Genomic DNA, 18,662 nt, shown 5'->3' with positions numbered 1-18,662 from the left:
CTTACATTCCAAATTTAATTACAGGAGTACTAATTTGGCACATAGATAACTGTCCTGCAGAGTTTTAGTGGTATGGTGTTTGTTTCCGCACCACAGATTGACATTATTACGAAAGTATATGTCACATAGTGCTGGTGTACTCTTTCCTGTTTTGTTGGTTTCACACTCACCACCTTTCTAGAATGTTATATGAAGGACTTCCACAATGAAGGTGTAATATTGGAAGAAGACAATTAAGTACAAGGACTTTGTGCCATTTTTTTAAGTGAATATTCATTAGATGAATCAAGTAAGACATGATGACATTTTATGTGAAGATAAAACTGTTTCTCATGTCCTTGTATGTTGCTGTATGTACACATTTGTGATATGGTAAAGTTTGTATTTAAGATTTATTTATTGTATGTAAATCATGATATAATAACGATGATGTATTATGTATGGTATAATAATATATATGTTAAAAGTTTGAGTACAATGACTTGTATTGAAATTATTTTCAGCATGGTGGCAAATTTTCTTTTTTCTGATGAATACATATATTGAGTGGTTCTCCTATGATTGAACAATTGCTTTAACTCTCTATTTCATATTTGTTTTAGTGTTTAGTTCCCCACAGTGTGCAGGTTGTAAACTTCCCATTCAAATGACTACATTTTAATAACAAGCTTGCTTAATTAAATTGACCCAGACTCACTTTTACAGTCAAACTGGGTCATAGATGTAGCCTGTAGCATGCTGGCCTGAAGGTCTATTAAGTTTGTTCAAATGAATGACCTTGACCAACTTTCAAGTTTACAGGGTTCAAATTTGTTCAAATCTTTAAAAAACTTCTTCTTTATAACTAAAGGCCAAGGAGTCTGATATTGGTTCAATTCTATATTTGGATGAATGGGTACCAACTGTATTCAGATGATTGACCTTGACCCACTTTTAAGGTCAAGGGGTCAAGTGTGATGGGACCTTAAAATTTCCTCTTTCAAGAAGGTCCTAGGTCATGGTACTTGTGTGATAGCATGCCTCATGATAGGAATTAAGATGCCATATGGTATATCTAAATTCTAGCTGCCTGCATTTTAAGCTTGCCAAATTAAACCAGTCAATTACATTAAAGAAACTTTTTTGTTGTATTATATATAAGATTTGAAATTTGCAACAGGTGTCTTGTTTTAATTGAATAACATTATACTGCTACTGTATCAACTTGAGCATATTTCATTAATACAACGTTAATTTTAAGTAATTTAGAATGTATGCCGATCTTCATACAAATTAACTTCTAACCCTTATGTATAAAGGTGACCAATGTCCCAATGGGTGTTTATGACATCTACATACCAGTGGATATCTGACCTCAGTGTACCAATGTGTGTATGTGACTTCTGTATACCAGTGGATGAGTGTGACCTCTGTATACTAGTGGGTGTATGTGACGTCTGTGTACAACTTGATGTATGTGACCTCTGTGTACCAGTGGGTGTATGTGACCTCTGTGTACCAGTGGGTGGATGTGACCTCTGTGTACCACCTCTGTTACCAGTGAGAGTAAAATGGATCAGGTTTCACTGTGTAATCCTGATGTAAATCCTTTCAGCTAATGCTGCCTGAATTATGTAGGGATTTTTAAAGTTACACCATGATTCACCTAAATTTTGGATTTATGTGTCAAATAATTTGTATATAGGTGTTAATGCATAGCTGTTTTAGGATCTAATGTGTGGGTGTACATATCAGGAGATAGCGATTTCATCACAGCCTCATATCCAATATACGCTGTTATTGTTAAAGCTTTTTGTGAATCAAATCAGTGTTACATGGGTCTCTAATACTGTGAACATGTAACGAAAAGGCTGTATTTGACAATGAAAGTGTGTTATCACTATAGGATGGATTTTTATCCAGATTTCGTATGTTGGTTCCCCTTGGTCTGTAGTTGCGTTCTTTTTATTTGGTGTGGTTGAGACAGGCAACCATCTTGGACTTGACAGTTAATAATTATTATTGCTATTTCTTGAAACAAATGTTAAAATTTCATATGATCAAGAGTGAAAAGAGGGAAAAATAGAAAGGAAGGGGAAAGAACAAATAAATGTTTCTTTTTTCTCTTTAAGGGGTTGGCTGTTCAGCCTTTTACTTTACTTTTAGGTGTGGCCTTCTTCTTTTATCTCTCACATTGTTGATGTTCTGGAGTTTTCATCAATGCCATGCGTAGGAGTGTTAAAATAACCAACGTCAGGTTTGAAATACACTGTGCACATGTTAGAGCACTTGATCAGACATGATACGCTTAACAGTAACAATTGAATTACATCCAGAAAGACATCTGCATAAGGTCAGAAACACGATAAACACTGATCCCAAAGGATTCCGGCCAAGTCAGATTATGGCTACATTTACCCAGATTACTCTTTACAAACGCTGCAGATTTGGTACAGGTGGATAGCCGGGATTTGATGGTCCACTGTAGACCGATTCACCATAAATTAGTTTTCCTGTGTGCAATTCAAAACAAATCAAATTTACTAAGAGAAATTTATTTTGAGACATTATGTGAACAGTTGATTAAGGTTACTTTACTTTATGCATATATGAGTACAAGACTAAACTGTACAAGAGAAATTCTGTGTTACTACATGGTCTGTGTTAGTGTCACTACATGGTCTGTGTTAGTGTCACTACATGGTCTGTGTTAGTGTCACTACATGTTCTGTGTTAGTGTCACTACATGGTCTGTGTTAGTGTCACTACATGGTCTGTGTTAGTATCACTACATGGTCTGTGTTAGTGTCACTACATGGTCTGTGTTAGTATCACTACATGGTCTGTGTTAGTGTCACTACATGGTCTGTGTTAGTGTCACTACATGGTCTGTGTTAGTGTCACTACATGGTCTGTGTTAGTGTTACTACATGGTCTGTGTTAGTGTCACTACATGGTCTGTGTTAGTGTTACTACATGGTCTGTGTTAGTGTCACTACATGGTCTGTGTTAGTGTCACTACATGGTCTGTGTTAGTGTTACTACATGGTCTGTGTTAGTGTTACTACATGGTCTGTGTTAGTGTCACTACATGGTCTGTGTTAGTGTTACTACATGGTCTGTGTTAGTGTCACTACATGTTCTGTATTAGTGTCACTACATGTTCTGTGTTAGTGTCACTACATGGTCTGTGTTAGTGTCACTAGATGGTCTGTATTAGTGTCACTACATGTTCTGTGTTAGTATCACTACATGGTCTGTGTTAGTGTCACTACATGTTCTGTGTTAGTGTCACTACATGTTCTGTGTTAGTGTCACTACATGTTCTGTGTTAGTATCACCACATGGTCTGTGTTAGTGTCACTACATGGTCTGTGTTAGTGTCACTACATGGTCTGTGTTAGTATCACTACATGTTCTGTGTTAGTGTCACTACATGGTCTGTGTTAGTGTCACTACATGGTCTGTGTTAGTGTCACTACATGGTCTGTGTTAGTGTTACCACAGTCTGTGTTTGTATCACTACATTCTGTGTTAGTATCACTACATGTTCTATGTTAGTGTCACTACATGGTCTGTATTAATGTCACTACATTCTGTGTTAGTGTCACTACATGTTCCGTGTTAGTGTTACCACATTGTCTGTGTTAGTGTTACTACATGGTCTGTTAGTGTCATTACATGTTCTGTGTTAATGTCACTGCATGTTCTGTGTTAGTGTCACTACATGGTCTTTGTTAGTGTCACTACATGGTCTGTGTTAGTGTCATTACATTCTGTATTAGTGTCACTACATGTTCTGTGTTAGTATCACTACATGGTCTGTGTTAGTGTCACTACATGGTCTGTGTTAGTGTCACTACATGTTCTGTGTTAGTGTCACTACATGTTCTGTGTTAGTGTCACTACATGGTCTGTGTTAGTGTCACTACATGGTCTGTGTTAGTATCACTACATGGTCTGTGTTAGTGTCACTACATTGTCTGTGTTAGTGTCACTACATGTTGTTAGTGTCACTACATGGTCTGTGTTAGTGTTACTCACTACATGGTCTGTGTTAGTGTCACTACATGGTCTGTGTTAGTGTCACTACATGGTCTGTGTTAGTGTCACTACATGGTCTGTGTTAGTGTTACTACATGGTCTGTGTTAGTGTCACTACATGGTCTGTGTTAGTGTCACTACATGTTCTGTGTTAGTGTCACTACAGGGTCTGTGTTAGTGTCACTACATGTTCTGTGTTAGTGTCACTACATGGTCTGTGTTAGTTTCACTACATGGTCTGTGTTAGTGTCACTACATGGTCTGTGTTAGTGTCACTACATGGTCTGTGTTAGTGTAACTACATTGTCTGTGTTAGTGTTACAACAGTCTGTGTTTGTATCACTAAATTCTGTGTTAGTATCACTAAATGTTCTATGTTAGTGTCACTACATGGTCATTAATGTCACTACATTCTGTGTTAGTGTCACTACATGTTCCGTGTTAGTGTTACCACATTGTCTGTGTTAGTGTTACACTGTTACATTACATGTTCTGTGTTAATGTCACTACATGTTCTGTTAGTATCACTAAATGGTCTGTTAGTGTCACTACATGGTCTGTGTTAGTGTCACTACATGGTCTGTGTTAGTGTCACTACATGGTTTTGTTAGTGTCACTACATGTCTGTGTTAGTTCAGTATCACTACATGTTCTGTGTTAGTATCACTACATGGTCTGTGTTAGTGTCACTACATGGTCTGTGTTAGTGTCACTACATGTTCTGTGTTAGTGTCACTACATGTTCTGTGTTAGTGTCACTACATGTTCTGTGTTAGTGTCACTACATGGTCTGTGTTAGTGTCACTACATGGTCTGTGTTAGTGTTACCACAGTCTGTGTTAGTATCACTACATTCTGTGTTAGTATCACTACATGTTCTATGTTAGTGTCACTACATGGTCTGTATTAATGTCACTACATTCTGTGTTAGTGTCACTACATGTTCCGTGTTAGTGTTACCACATTGTCTGTGTTAGTGTTACTACATGGTCTGTTAGTGTCACTACATGTTCTGTGTTAATGTCACTGCATGTTCTGTGTTAGTATCACTAAATGGTCTGTGTTAGTATCACTACATGGTCTGTGTTAGTGTCACTGCATGGTCTGTGTTAGTGTCACTACATGTTCTTTGTTAGTGTCACTACATGGTCTGTGTTAGTGTCATTACATTCTGTGTTAGTGTCACTACATGGTCTGTGTTAGTGTCATTACATTCTGTGTTAGTGTCACTACATGGTCTGTGTTAGTGTCACTATATGGTTTGTGTTAGTATCACTACATGGTCTGTGTTAGTGTCACTACATGTTCTGTGTTAGTGTCACTACATGTTCTGTGTTAGTATCACTACATGGTCTGTGTTAGTGTTACCACAGTCTGTGTTAGTATCACTACATTCTGTGTTAGTATCACTACATGGTCTGTGTTAGTGTCACTACATGTTCTGTGTTAGTGTCACTACATGTTCTGTGTTAGTGTTACCACAGTCTGTGTTAGTATCACTACATGGTCTGTGTTAGTATCACTACATGGTCTGTGTTAGTATCACTACATGGTCTGTGTTAGTATCACTACATGGTCTGTGTTAGTGTCATTACATTCTGTGTTAGTGTCACTGCATTCTGTGATAGTGTCACATTATGTTCAGCAAATTGCCACTGCATGTTGTTTTGAAGTTTTACTACTTGTTCTGTAATTTTGTTATTATGCTGTAACACTTTAGATCTGTTTTAAGGTTGTTGTTTTACTGGTTTGAGAAATGATGAAATCATTTTTTCCCTTACAACATTTTCTTTAAGAAATTGATTATTAAAGATTAATTCAACAAGTTCACAGAGGTTACCTAGAAATGAAATCCATATGATGCTGTCATCAGGTTTCAGGTCCTGTTTTTAATTTTCAATTTATCTTGATTAAACTCTTAACATAACAAAATTTCTATTTGTAATAATGAAATTGCTTCAGTTGGAAATATTTAAAAAATTGATTTCCAAGCTTAGGCGAAATGTTTCATTTTTCTGATGACACTTTTGAAGATGTCTTTTTATCATTCTACTTTTTCAGGAAAGACTGGTTTGGAATTGTTAAAAAGATATACATACTAGATATAGATTTGTCTTAGTAATTTGAGAATGTGTTTTAAGATTATATAGTATATTGTACATTATGCTATATTTTCTAAGCTTGGTATTCTGTGAAATGGGAAAATTCTATGAATTGTTAGAAACACCTGAGGGATAATCATATTCCCCAATATCTTAATCTCATCATTGTATATGTTGTTTTTTTTTAAAAACCTTCAAACTACTACTTTCGATTAATCAGACAGCCATCTATTTAGATTGCAAGTTCCTGGGATATTGCCTGACAAAGTTTGTAAAAAGAAATTACCTTTGCCCATACTTAAGATCACAATGGTGAAATTTGTTGAAAACTTCAAACAACTTCTTGAATAATCAAAAGACCTTGATTCATGATATTTGGCTGAAAGGTTCTGTGGATATGAAGCCAAACAAAGTTTCTTGAACAAAATGGCCTTCAACTATATTTAATGTCACAGGATTCAAATTTATTGAAAACTTCAAATAAATCTTGATTAATCAAAAGGCATAAAATCATGATATTTGCCTGGTAGGTTTGTTCAATGTCTGACAAAATTTGTGAAAATAAATAATCTTTACTTGATTCAAGGTCTCAAGGGTCAAATTTGTTAAACTTACAAATGACTGCTTATTTATGAAGTCATTGATTGTTAGTAATGTGAAATATTAATGTATTTATGAGAAACTTAGAATTCCAAGCCAGCAATGCAGGTCCATTAGGCCTCTTGTTTATAACATATTAAAGTAACTATCTTAAATTTCAATTAACTTTTGTATCACAACATCAGTCAACATTGTTCATGATCAACGTCATTGTTTTAAGCAGTTAAAAAGAACACCAGGTTGATTTCCTATATCAAAACTTACCAACCTAATTTTGTGTTTTTGTGGTGTTGAAGGTGTTAGCCGACATACCATCAAGTTTATGTTAATAGAATTTTGAATTAATGTAAAAAAGATGAGTCTTTGGCTAGTTATTGGTGTGAATGAGATAAAATTTTGGATATCATTCTATGATCAAGATATTGTGAAATTTGATTATAATTGATGAATAGTTTAATACCAGATGGGGTCCAAATTAGCACATCATTCATAGCAGTGTAATTTAGATTTAATCTAATATGTCAGGAAAGATTTATCATTCTTCATCAAGATTTGCACATAAATTTAAGGATTGCATTTCTCCTCTGAGTCTGAAGGATAAAAATTGCTACTGCAAATTTTCACACATTATCATTGAGGTCATAGCAAACAAAAATTACAAGGCCACAGCAAACCAATAACAAGCGAGCAGTTTTTCATCATGTCAAGGTGCTTGCTTCAAAATTCTTTCACCTTGTCAGGAAGTGAAATTAGGCAACATTTCAAAAGCAACATTTTCAAATTAAAGAAACAAAAAATGGAAAATCATCTTTGGTTAATGGTTATTTATGCCAAGGTTTATACCCCAACACCCTTAGTACAATATCTCCAGAGGAAATCTGTGACTCTTAATGTTAATGGACAGGCTTCATTGTCAGTTCAGTGATTAGTGAGATACTGACAGTGATGATTATAGTTTACTGAAGCTTATGAATTTTTAATGTGAAAATTTCGAATTTTAAAATTCAGTGTTGATCGGGCTACAGTAGTGTGAATATGTACAGAGTTTCCCACCAGATAAATTGGTGGGCCAATGAATTAATAATTCTGAACATGTACAAGCTCCCTTGTGTGAAATAGACAGAAGGTTAATACATACTTAGATCTTTGTGTCACACCTGGCACCATGAATCCATGGTACTTGATGATCAATATTTAAAATATCACTTTAAAATTAAGCTGATATAAATAGATCAATTCAAATATCGATTTCTTTTTGATACTTTTGTGAAAAGATGAATACATTATTGTGATGTAATTAGCAAACTATACAAATTCATCGTTGTAGAATTTGATTTTGTTTTGATTGCTTTTTGCTTTGACATCAATGTTGACATTGTGAGGCTTTAAGGTTGTTTGGGGATAGTGTTCACAGATGACTTTCCCTTTCATTCTGACATTAAGGAGATCTTATAGTGGTTATTTTTGTAATTAATGTTGCAAAGTCAGTTTTTTACTGTGTATTTAAAATGTTAGTGCTATATTCTCAATGGCTGGTATTTATGAAATCAGAAATGATATTGTATATTTCAGATGATAGAGTGATACATATAGAGTCCATCGTCATTAACAAATTCTTATTCAGTTTTCATTAGAACTTCCTGTCCTTATTAAGTGCCCACTCCAATGAGTCCAGTATTTTTCTGTAGACCAAGATAAGAGTACACACTAATTTGCACACTTACATTAGGCCTTAATTGATACAGTAGCAATGACTTTCTATGATGATGACATATAGATACTTATTGTTATATTGTACATTGCAGAATTGATGGTGCGGACGTGCTGAAGACCATGACCACAACCCCACCCAGCCATGGGGTGGAAGTTCATTCCAGTCTATAGGGCCGTTTCTATCATTCCCTTCTTCTCAGTGTACTGATCCATATATCTGAAAAAGCAGTCAATATGGGAGCCGCCAACTCAAGTCGGAAAGATTCCTTTGATGCTCAGGGTGAAGGTAAGATGATATCAGTTTACTTTAATTACATGTATGGAGTAGAAGTGTTTGGGAAGATGTATGCTTAGGACCTCCATGCCCTGTATGGGAAGATGTATGCTCATGATAACCTGTATTGGAATATGCATGCCTGTAGATCCCCTTTGGTCTTGCCTTGTGCTCATTTGATTTTGGGACTGATGAGAAGGAAAAAAAAGGCTTCAAGACTGCCATTTTGGATTTGGCAGGTAAAAATTATCATCGCAATTTCTGCAAAGAAATGTTCAAATGTCTTATCATGAAGAGCAAAAACAGAAGAGAAGTGAAAAGAAGGAAAAAAGACTCAACTTTCAAAGAGCATGTAAAGATCAAACAATGGTGGTGCCAAGATCCCTCTGGAATCTCTTGTTATGTCTTGTATGGGAAGATGTACACTTGCTTTGTCTTGTATAGAAAGATGTTTACTAATTGTTAAGCCCTGTATGAGAAACTGTATGCTTGTTATGTCCAGTATAAGTACACTTGTTATTTCCTGTATGGGAAGATGTATGTTGTTATGCTCTGTATGAGAAGATGTATGTTGTTATGCTCTGTATGAGAAGATGTATGTTGTTATGCTCTGTATGGGAAGATGTATGTTGTTATGTTCTGTATGAGAAGATGTATAATGGCTTTTGTCTTGAATTGTGTTGAAGGTGTACTGCTTTTGTACAAGTGGTTGTATAGAAATAAAATTTTGAACAGTCTTGTTATACACAGGCAAAGTGACGTTGTTGCAATCAGTAGAACAAACTACAATTTTGTCAAATGTCATAGACATGACACTCATATTACATTGAAATTTTTTAGTTTCATTTGATGATGGTAGTATTTCAAAAGTCTTAGTTTTGATTTTCAAATGATGTTGTGAAACTACCTATTGCTGTTGGAGAATGCTTGTTGCATGCAGACATGTGAATAACAATCAACGTTGTAGGTTTCTGTGTGGGCCGCTCTAGGAGACATAAAGAGGTGTTTTATGGGCGTGAACAGAAAAACACTAGGAGATGTTGATACCCATGCATTTGACTATAATATTGCTTTATGTATGATTCCCTTTGTGCTAGTTCAATTTCATCCATTCAAACACAGAGAGATTTACACCATTTTTATGTCAACTAGCTATTGTATATTCAGGGAAAAAAGGAAAGTTTCTTTAAAAAAAATTGTCCAGATCTAAGAACACATTATTCATGTTGACAGATATATAAGTAATTATACTTGTTACTAGGTATTCAGAAATACTCTAGATATCTGATGAAGAAATATTTTTATTGTGTCACAGAAATGACAAAATGGTAACTATGAATCCAATAACAAACAGCACTAGCAACTGATTTTTCAAAGTTTCAGATCTCTGACAAGCTTTTACATATACATTATGGATCGGTCAGATTTGTATATTACATTATCCATAATACTTCTTCAGTTTTCAAGGGAAGTTATAAGACGGGATCTCTCATGCAGCTGACAATAAGCCCAACATGTCTGTTAAAGGACAACCTAAATGTATTGTAGTTGTTTCCCTGTTCTCGGTGCTTGATATAAAAGACACTGTGACCTTCATCTCTGAGGGTCAAAGGTCAGATAGCAAGGTGAAAATTTTCCAGGACATTCTGGTCTCTGTTATAGCTTTTTAGCTGATGTCAAATGCTTACATGTGCTTTGCATTAAACAAATGATAAGTCACAGTGACTAGACACTCAAAGTTAAAGGTTCTGTAAGTACAACTTTTCATTCCAATGTTTTTAAGTTATCACTCTCTGTTCTGTCATGATATTGTGTTGAAAAAAAAAGTGTAATTTAAGTCACTGTGACCTTCAACTGATCAAGGTTATCCTTACTGTACCAGATAGAGTAGATACCAGTTATTATGATATTGGATGTCATGATATCCACTAATGATATTTTTTCGTGTACCTAATATTCCTTATGTAAGTAAAGATAAATGTTTGTTATGATATAGTCCAACAAGAAACATCAGTTGTTATTTCATTCTGCTCAGAATTGATTTTGATAAATTATAATGCAAAACAAATGTCTATATCTAATACCTGGGCTGTTACTTGTGACACTGATTATCTACTAGATATCACCTGAGGTACCCCTATGTTGCCGTTTCTACCAGTTACAGGCATGTTTTACCTATCAGTGACAGTCAAAAATAGAGATTAGGTCACCTACCTGTGCCAGGTGTTCTCAAACAAAACTTTAACTGTCAGTACAGATTACAATATCTTTTCTGGGTTAATCATAAAGTCACACTGGTATATAGGCAACAGAGCCAATCTTCCTGTTTGATTTTTACGTAATCCATGTAGAAATATAAACCGCACAATTTTTGTACAATGGTAACCACTATGTTGACCTATGTTGATCGATATAACAGACAGCAGCAGGCAATTTATCAAGATCATTAGTGAAACATTTATTAAAGTATTCAAATGAATTATGAATTTACCGAACAAAGTTTCCAGCAGGGTCTGTACTGCTAAATATTAATGAAGGCCCATGCATGCTGACTAAGTTCACATAATTCCATAATATTTTTTCTTGAAAGTTAATTGCATCAAAGCCATTCATATTGTAAACGAACATGGCTGCTGGTCTAGAATTTTTCCTCATCACCTGATGACCTATCAATCCCTAGATGCAATAGTCTATTATTAACTTCTGCCATGCCTTCTTAAATCAAACATATTTGTAACCTAACTGAGACGATGGATTGCAACACAAGAGAGAACAACAGTTTACACTATTTACATTTATTACAATTTACAAAACTACTGTCCAAAATGTACATATGGCATACCTAACATGATGAAATCTCTCACTCCACAGATTCATACTGCCAATAATGATATTTCCCACCAGTCTACACACTATTATGAAGATGCTACACAGAAATAACTACTACCTAAACCTATCAACTATAAACCCTAACCTACTCCTGGTATTCACATCCTATATACACCATATACACCCTACAGTTCATATATGAGCACTATCCGGCGACTGGTTCCCCTGCATAGCCCACACAACAAAGTTTGTAGATCCTGACGTAGAGATGCCTCCTCCGTCATTCCATAGAGTGACTGTAAGTGTCCATATCTCCTGACTGTAGCACAGGACCGTATATGGCACAGTTCCACCAAATGAAAACACAATCTCGTAGTACGAGGTATATGAAGTCATCAGACAAATGGAGACGATCTCACCAAAAGATCACTGAAGATCACTAAAGAATTGACCATAATATCGCCACAACACGCAGCTGGGCCTCCATAGCATCCATGCACTAATAGCGTTCAATATGACCGCAAAAACATGTCAACACAACACTCCTGCATCGCTCAACCGAATGCAGTACAACAACGACAGGAATAATCAACAACAAGACAACGAAGTGTCCATTCTGGTAACAATCATATGGCTGTTACGGGCTTCCATACATGAAATTTCGCCGTCAGCTCATGATATGGTTCGGGCATGACATGGAGCTACAATATACAAATAATGCCCTATAAGGCTATATTCTACACATTATAACTAATAAAGAAATGATTATATTTATTTCTATTACTGTAATCTATCTTAAGTAAACACGGCAATACACATCACCGCTCTCGATAACGCGTTCGCTCACCCTTTACCTGTATACTGATATAACTCGCTACGCACGGGCTAATACACCTATACGTTCACGGACGCTATCATACACAACTTCTATATTCTTAATAAACATGATATAACTTACCGTGGCTGTATTTCACGCTCCCAAAGCTTTCCCGATGTTTCACACCTGTCAACACATCAAGATGTCCGCCCGAATACCTTACCCGTCGTCCTTTGCCCATGCGCGATAACTTTTAAAAGTTTCGCAGGAGATTAAGGCGCAAAATTCAAACAATAAAATATAAATTCAACATACTTACAACCAGCCGGTATATAAGCTCATAATTCGTATGTGACAATATTATTGGGATTCATATTTAAAGGTATAGTTGATTAAATCAACGAGGACTTTATTTTTATTGTAATTTTTAAATTACCCTGTGTATGATTACAAGTGATGGTTCTACATATACTGTTTCAGTCACAACCATGTGATTGGCGGGTCTTGTAAAATGCACAGTACTGGAATGCTACAAATTTTTTTTTATATAAATGCTTCTTAAAGTGTTTTAAAATTAATGTTTATAGTCAGTGTATGTTGCAGTTTTTTCTTCTTTTGTTTGATTTGTTTTCCATTCTCACAAATTCTTTTTAATTGCAGCTTATAATTCAGAAAATACGGTTCAAAAATAAGATGGCTTGTTAAGCAAATTAATTAGATCAAGAACTTGCTACCAAATTGTTTAACAGCCATTTTGTATCACTTTGGTATGGTGCATGTCTTAATCTTGTGAATGTGAAAAAATTTAGATAAAAGTCTGGTTTAAAAGATCAAAACACTTTCCTAATTAGCAAGTGTCAGGTTCTTAATAATCATATGATGTCTGTACTCTGCCAGAATTCTAGTTTGACATCTTGTGAACAGCTTGGTGCTGGTAATAGGTTGATGTTCACACCAGTGTCAGAAGTTTACTTGTGTAGTGTTTATTGTGAACAGCTTGGTGCTGGTAATAGGTTGACGTTCACACCAGTGTCAGAAGTTTACTTGTGTAGTGTTTATTGTGAACAGCTTGGTGCTGGTAATAGGTTGACGTTCACACCAGGGTCAGAAGTTCACTTGTGTTGTGGTTTATTGTGAACAGCTTGGTGCTGGTAATAGGTTGATGTTCACACCAGTGTCAGAAGTTCACTTGTGTAGTGTTTATTGTGAACAGCTTGGTGCTGGTAATAGGTTGACGTTCACACCAGTGTCAGAAGTTCACTTGTGTAGTGTTTATTGTGAACAGCTTGGTGCTGGTAATAGGTTGACGTTCACACCAGTGTCAGAAGTTCACTTGTGTAGTGGTTTACTGTGAACAGCTTGGTGCTGGTAATAGGTTGACGTTCACACCAGTGTCAGAAGTTCACTTGTGTAGTGTTTATTGTGAACAGCTTGGTGCTGGTAATAGGTTGATGTTCACATTAGGGTCAGAAGTTCACTTGTGTAGTGGTTTATTCATGTTATAACATCTTTTCATTCACACCAAAGAAATTAAAAGATTTATCAAATCAATTTGGTGTATTATGTAATTTTATTTGGGAAAATTTCAATACTCACAGGATGTGATTGTCAGATGATCGTTATAACTTTTCACAAAATGGTATTGTCGTTTACAGGAGCCAGGTAACATTTTCTTCGCAAAACAGACAGATCAATAAAAAATGGTAAGGATTCATCTTAAACATATGCCTAACACTGAATATTGCATTAAGGTAATCTATTCTGTCTTTGGTTCAACTCAGTTCCTGGAAATGGAAGTAAAGGTGAAAGAAGAACTTATATATGGTCTGACACAACTGCACTTCATGTGGATTTTAACTGTTACAAAATGCAATAATCCATTCATATTTCATTACCTTTAATCTTTGTATTGGTTTGACTATTGTGGTAGTCAAACTATAGGTTCTCGCTAAGAGGTAAATTTTTTTTTCGATATAAGTGAAGAATGACATGACTATAGGTCAGTATTATGGATCAAATATCAGAATCACGTTGTTGGTCTCAAAACAGGGGGATCTTTTGTAATGTACAGGCAAGAGTTTAAAGGATGGTGTTATTCACATGAGAGTTTGTGGTTAACCTCAGGTCCGTTTGAATAGGCAGGTAGTTTGAACACATGATTTATTTTCAATGAAACAATAATTTTCTGCCTAGTGATAGTATGAACCATTTCTATTCTGAGTTGTTCAAACACCTGGTAAGATTGTCCATATATCTACCTACCAAACTGTTGATAGGGATATGATAGTGACATCACAGTACTCATTCCATGTATTCATTACCCACATAGACAGCAAAGTACTTTGGATAGAGGGTTGCAAACAACCATCTTTAAAGCAAGTGATACTGCCATTTATACTCATACATGTCTCTTCGATCCCATCTAGCTGTCATATTGTGCTCATGCTAGCTAACATAACTTGTGGCCCCAACTCTGTATTATAAGCAGTCGGTACATGGAGCATGAAATATGTACATGTATATTGTCATATGGCAAAAGTAATCATGCCAATACTATCCCTATTGATTATATCAGTTGTTAGACACATAGAAATGCTTCATAAACACCAAAGAGACAATATTAATAAACATTTGTAGCCAACGTCACAATCCACACTCTGCACACTGATATGTCCTTACTTACTTTTGAACCTGCAATTTTTTAACAGTTGATTAATTTTTAAGTGTTTCAAAAGATTGAACCATTTTCCAATTTTCTGAACAGGCCAGTGTACTAATCAGTAATCTCCTAACTATAGATTTACAAATTTTTCAGACATTTAGTCAGAATTTTTGGCTATGTTGAATTCAGTTTTTTTCACAAGTATCAAACAAGTATCAAATTAGGGAAGAAAACCTCCTGATTTTTAGTTTCCTGTCTTTAATAGATTTGCACATTTTTAAACATTTTTTCAGGATTTTAGGCGAAATCTGTTCTGATAGTTTAAACCAATTTAATTTTCAATAATTGTTGAATTTTGTACAATCTGAATATGTATGCATTCAACAGTATTTATTTCATTTTGTTCGTACTGACCACAGGCTTGCCAAATGTTTCAAATTAGAGAAGAAAATCTTCCCAGCCAAAGGAGAGGTTGCCTGTATAAAGTTTAAAATAGAAATTAAAGTTTAGAAAAGCTGTTTACTTTGTGATTTTAATGAAGGCAGTTTTAATGAATTTATTCAACACTTCTTAGCATTTTGAAAGCAGTGTGCATGAGGTCTTTGATATATTGTGAAAGAAACCCAGGTTACTCGGAGAAAGCCTGTATTGCTGAACAGATTGCCACATTTTTTAGCATGCAACTGGAAAATCTAACTCAAGTCCTTAGTGCACAATCCTGACTGCTCCAACCTGAACAACCCAAATATATGACACTAGTTGCAGGTGTTATACATTTGAAGAGCATACAAGTGATTTAAAGGTATTTTGATTGGTCAACAGTGGTCAGGTGCTAGGGTCAGTGGTCAGGTGCTAGGGTCAGCGGTCAGGTGCTAGGGCCAGCATTGTCCTATGGAGTAATAATATGGTATGTGTATGGTCTTGCTGGAGTGTAGAGTGAGCATGATGGTCAGATCCAATCTGAGATCTTACAGTTATATAACAGTACACAGTCACTGATGGAGAAAAAAATTTTCTGCTGGAATAATTTTCATTATTATTCTGTTAGAGATAGCGAAATATAGTCATAGGATGATAAAAGTCAGTGGCTTGTTAAAAGCTATATGTGATGTGAGGCTTGAGGAATGGTTTTTATACTTGCCAATGGCTACATGATAGAAATCAATGCTTAGCATTTGAGGTCTGCACTCTCCTGATACATTCTCTGAAGCAGACACTTAACAAAACAGTGGTTGGCAAATCACAGGCAGGAAATGGATCACAACACTCAAAACATCAATGTATTTTAAAGGAGCTAACAACTTTCAATGGCATTGGTCAAGCTAGCTGTTCTTGACCTCTTGATCTTGTTCAGAGGTGATTTTCAATATTTCTGCAATAAAAATATTGTATTTTGATGTTATTAATTTTTTTTCTTATCATAAAAGAAAAAAGATTCAGACAAAGGACATTTGTGGTTATTTATGCAGAGAACTGAAAATCTAGTGTCTGAAATGATATAGCATGTTTATTTCAACACATGCAAATTGTGCCATTTGGTATCAAAACCAGGGTATCTTATTTTAGCCATGTCATATTTTGGCCATGGAAAAACTGAGACTGAGAATTATGCTATATGATATGATATAAGTATGATATACCAGTTTAATATTTAATGCAAATTTACATTGAAAATTAAACACTGGAAAAAAAATACAACATTTATTATATACAGACAAGATACTTTATCTGAGCAATCATTATATAACACCTGAGTCAGGAATTGTAACACCACACCAAAGTCTGGTATCATTTGAGCCAGGCATATAACCTACACCTGAGTCAGATGCTGTACTGCTACACCTGAGTCAGGTATTGTAACACCACACCTGAGTCAGGTATTGTAACACCATACCTGAATCAGGTATTGTAATACCACACCTGAGTCAGGTATTGTATTGGCTTCTTGTTGGAAGGGTAGTTTTGATTCTTGGCTGTCTGTGACCCTTCTTTGCAGAGTTATGCCTCTTCGAATATTCTTCGAAAATATTTTTTTTTTTACTTTTCTTGATTATTCTTAGAGTTTTTGAACATGTCTTTGGAATGAAAGTACAGCTGTACATGTACTCTTATCCAAGCACAGTTTCTAGAACACCTTGATTTTATTGCCAAAATGTTTTGCACAAGCTCCTTAAGATTGAGACAAGATTCTTCTTGCAATGTGACATTGCCACCCACTGCTTGCTTGATGTTAAAATTCAGCAGTATTTTCAATAACATGTGACCTATATCTGTCCTTTGTAATGAACCATAGTATTATCAACATTAAAATACTGCATGCAAAATACAATATCTTGAAATTAATTTAGAGTTGTTAAAAATTTTAAGTACCGCTTATGTCATTGAATTTGCTGAAAGTCATGCTGATTCTAATCCAAGGAAATCATGCTGAACTACATGCTACTACAACAGTGCAGCTCTTAAGGGTTTAAGGACTTAAAAACCTGCAGGAGACCGGACCTGAGATTGTTACTCTGTTCTTCTCTAATCTCCTTGATTTTGGTGATTATAGAATCTTCTAACTGGGAGGTAAACCAGAAGAGCTGTACATGTAAATGAAAAGAGATTTAATACATATATGGTATCAGCAGCTGAAGAGGATAGTTCATTGTGTATTGCCAGTATTAGTCAAAAGCTCTAATCAACTGTTTCTTGTCAAGGTTGTTCATTCTCAATTGTGCACTGTTAATGGTTAACGTTATAACTAAAGTGAAAAATATCAGGGCATGATTTTTGTATTGTATTGTTAATTGTCACTCAAACTACAATCAGATTATAGGCCCTGATATTTCTTAAGATTTTGAATGGTTAGAGCCCAGGTGTGGCATTGCAGGGTCTTTTTCTGCTCTATTTCAGGGTGGAATAACGTTCAAATTTCTAATGAAAATTTAAATCTTTGTTTTTTGTAATCAAAGGTTTAAAGTTCCCAAAATTCAGGTAGTTTGGGTCTCTGGGTTATGGGGTAGGGATTTCAACTGTCAACAAAGACATATATAACCCTGAAACTAAGTTTCGAGGGGTAGAGCCACACCCAAGGGCCCATTCTTACTCCACCCCTCTGGACCTAATTTCTTTGTTATATCTGAAACAGTTGAAATCCCAACCCCATAATCATAATGGAATTGCTTGGCATCAAGAGATAAATACTTATCTTATGTAAGAATTGACCCAGGGGTGTGGCACGCCTCAAGGGACATTATTTCTGAGTCATATTTTTGACATAGTTGAGATACCAACACGATAACCATATAAACTCTTACTGAGAATCAAAAGGAAAACACAGTCTTGATATATGAATTTATGCATTGGTCTTGAACCAGCAAAGAGGTTAAGTGACTAGATTTAATTTGTAAATATTTGAAATACCCAACCTATAGACATGTATACCATTCCTGGGCTTTAAAATCACAGTGAGTGATACAGGCCCTATGGACCTGCTGTATTTGTGTTATGGTAGTTTTTCCCTGTCTTAGACTTTGTCACGCTCTTTTTTGCAAATGCCTTGAAAGCATGTGCCCCAATTGGAAAAAAAAGGATTGAACAGCTGATGTAAGTTTGGAGCCTATTTTGCCTTGTTTGGCGATGCAATACCTACTAAAAGAA

The 18,662-nt window shown here is 35.4% G+C and overlaps 1 protein-coding gene across 1 annotated transcript in view; it reads left to right on the top strand.

The window, feature by feature from the left end:
- The first annotated feature begins 232 nt into the window (after positions 1–232).
- Positions 233–18,662, top strand: part of LOC132547464 (serine/threonine-protein kinase 32B-like) — a 77,321-nt gene continuing 58,891 nt past the window's right edge. The window contains exons 1-2 of the mRNA XM_060211219.1: positions 233–289; positions 8,531–8,724. Coding sequence (XP_060067202.1) covers positions 8,673–8,724 — 52 coding nt within the window. The 5' untranslated portion in view covers positions 233–289; positions 8,531–8,672. The remainder of the gene's footprint in view (positions 290–8,530; positions 8,725–18,662) is intronic.

This window comes from Ylistrum balloti, unplaced genomic scaffold, assembly GCF_031769215.1.
Source record: "Ylistrum balloti isolate Yb309-2 unplaced genomic scaffold, AGI_CSIRO_Ybal_v1 Utg369956, whole genome shotgun sequence".
Lineage (NCBI taxonomy): Eukaryota > Metazoa > Mollusca > Bivalvia > Pectinida > Pectinidae > Ylistrum > Ylistrum balloti.
This window is presented reverse-complemented; position numbering and strand designations above follow the sequence as displayed.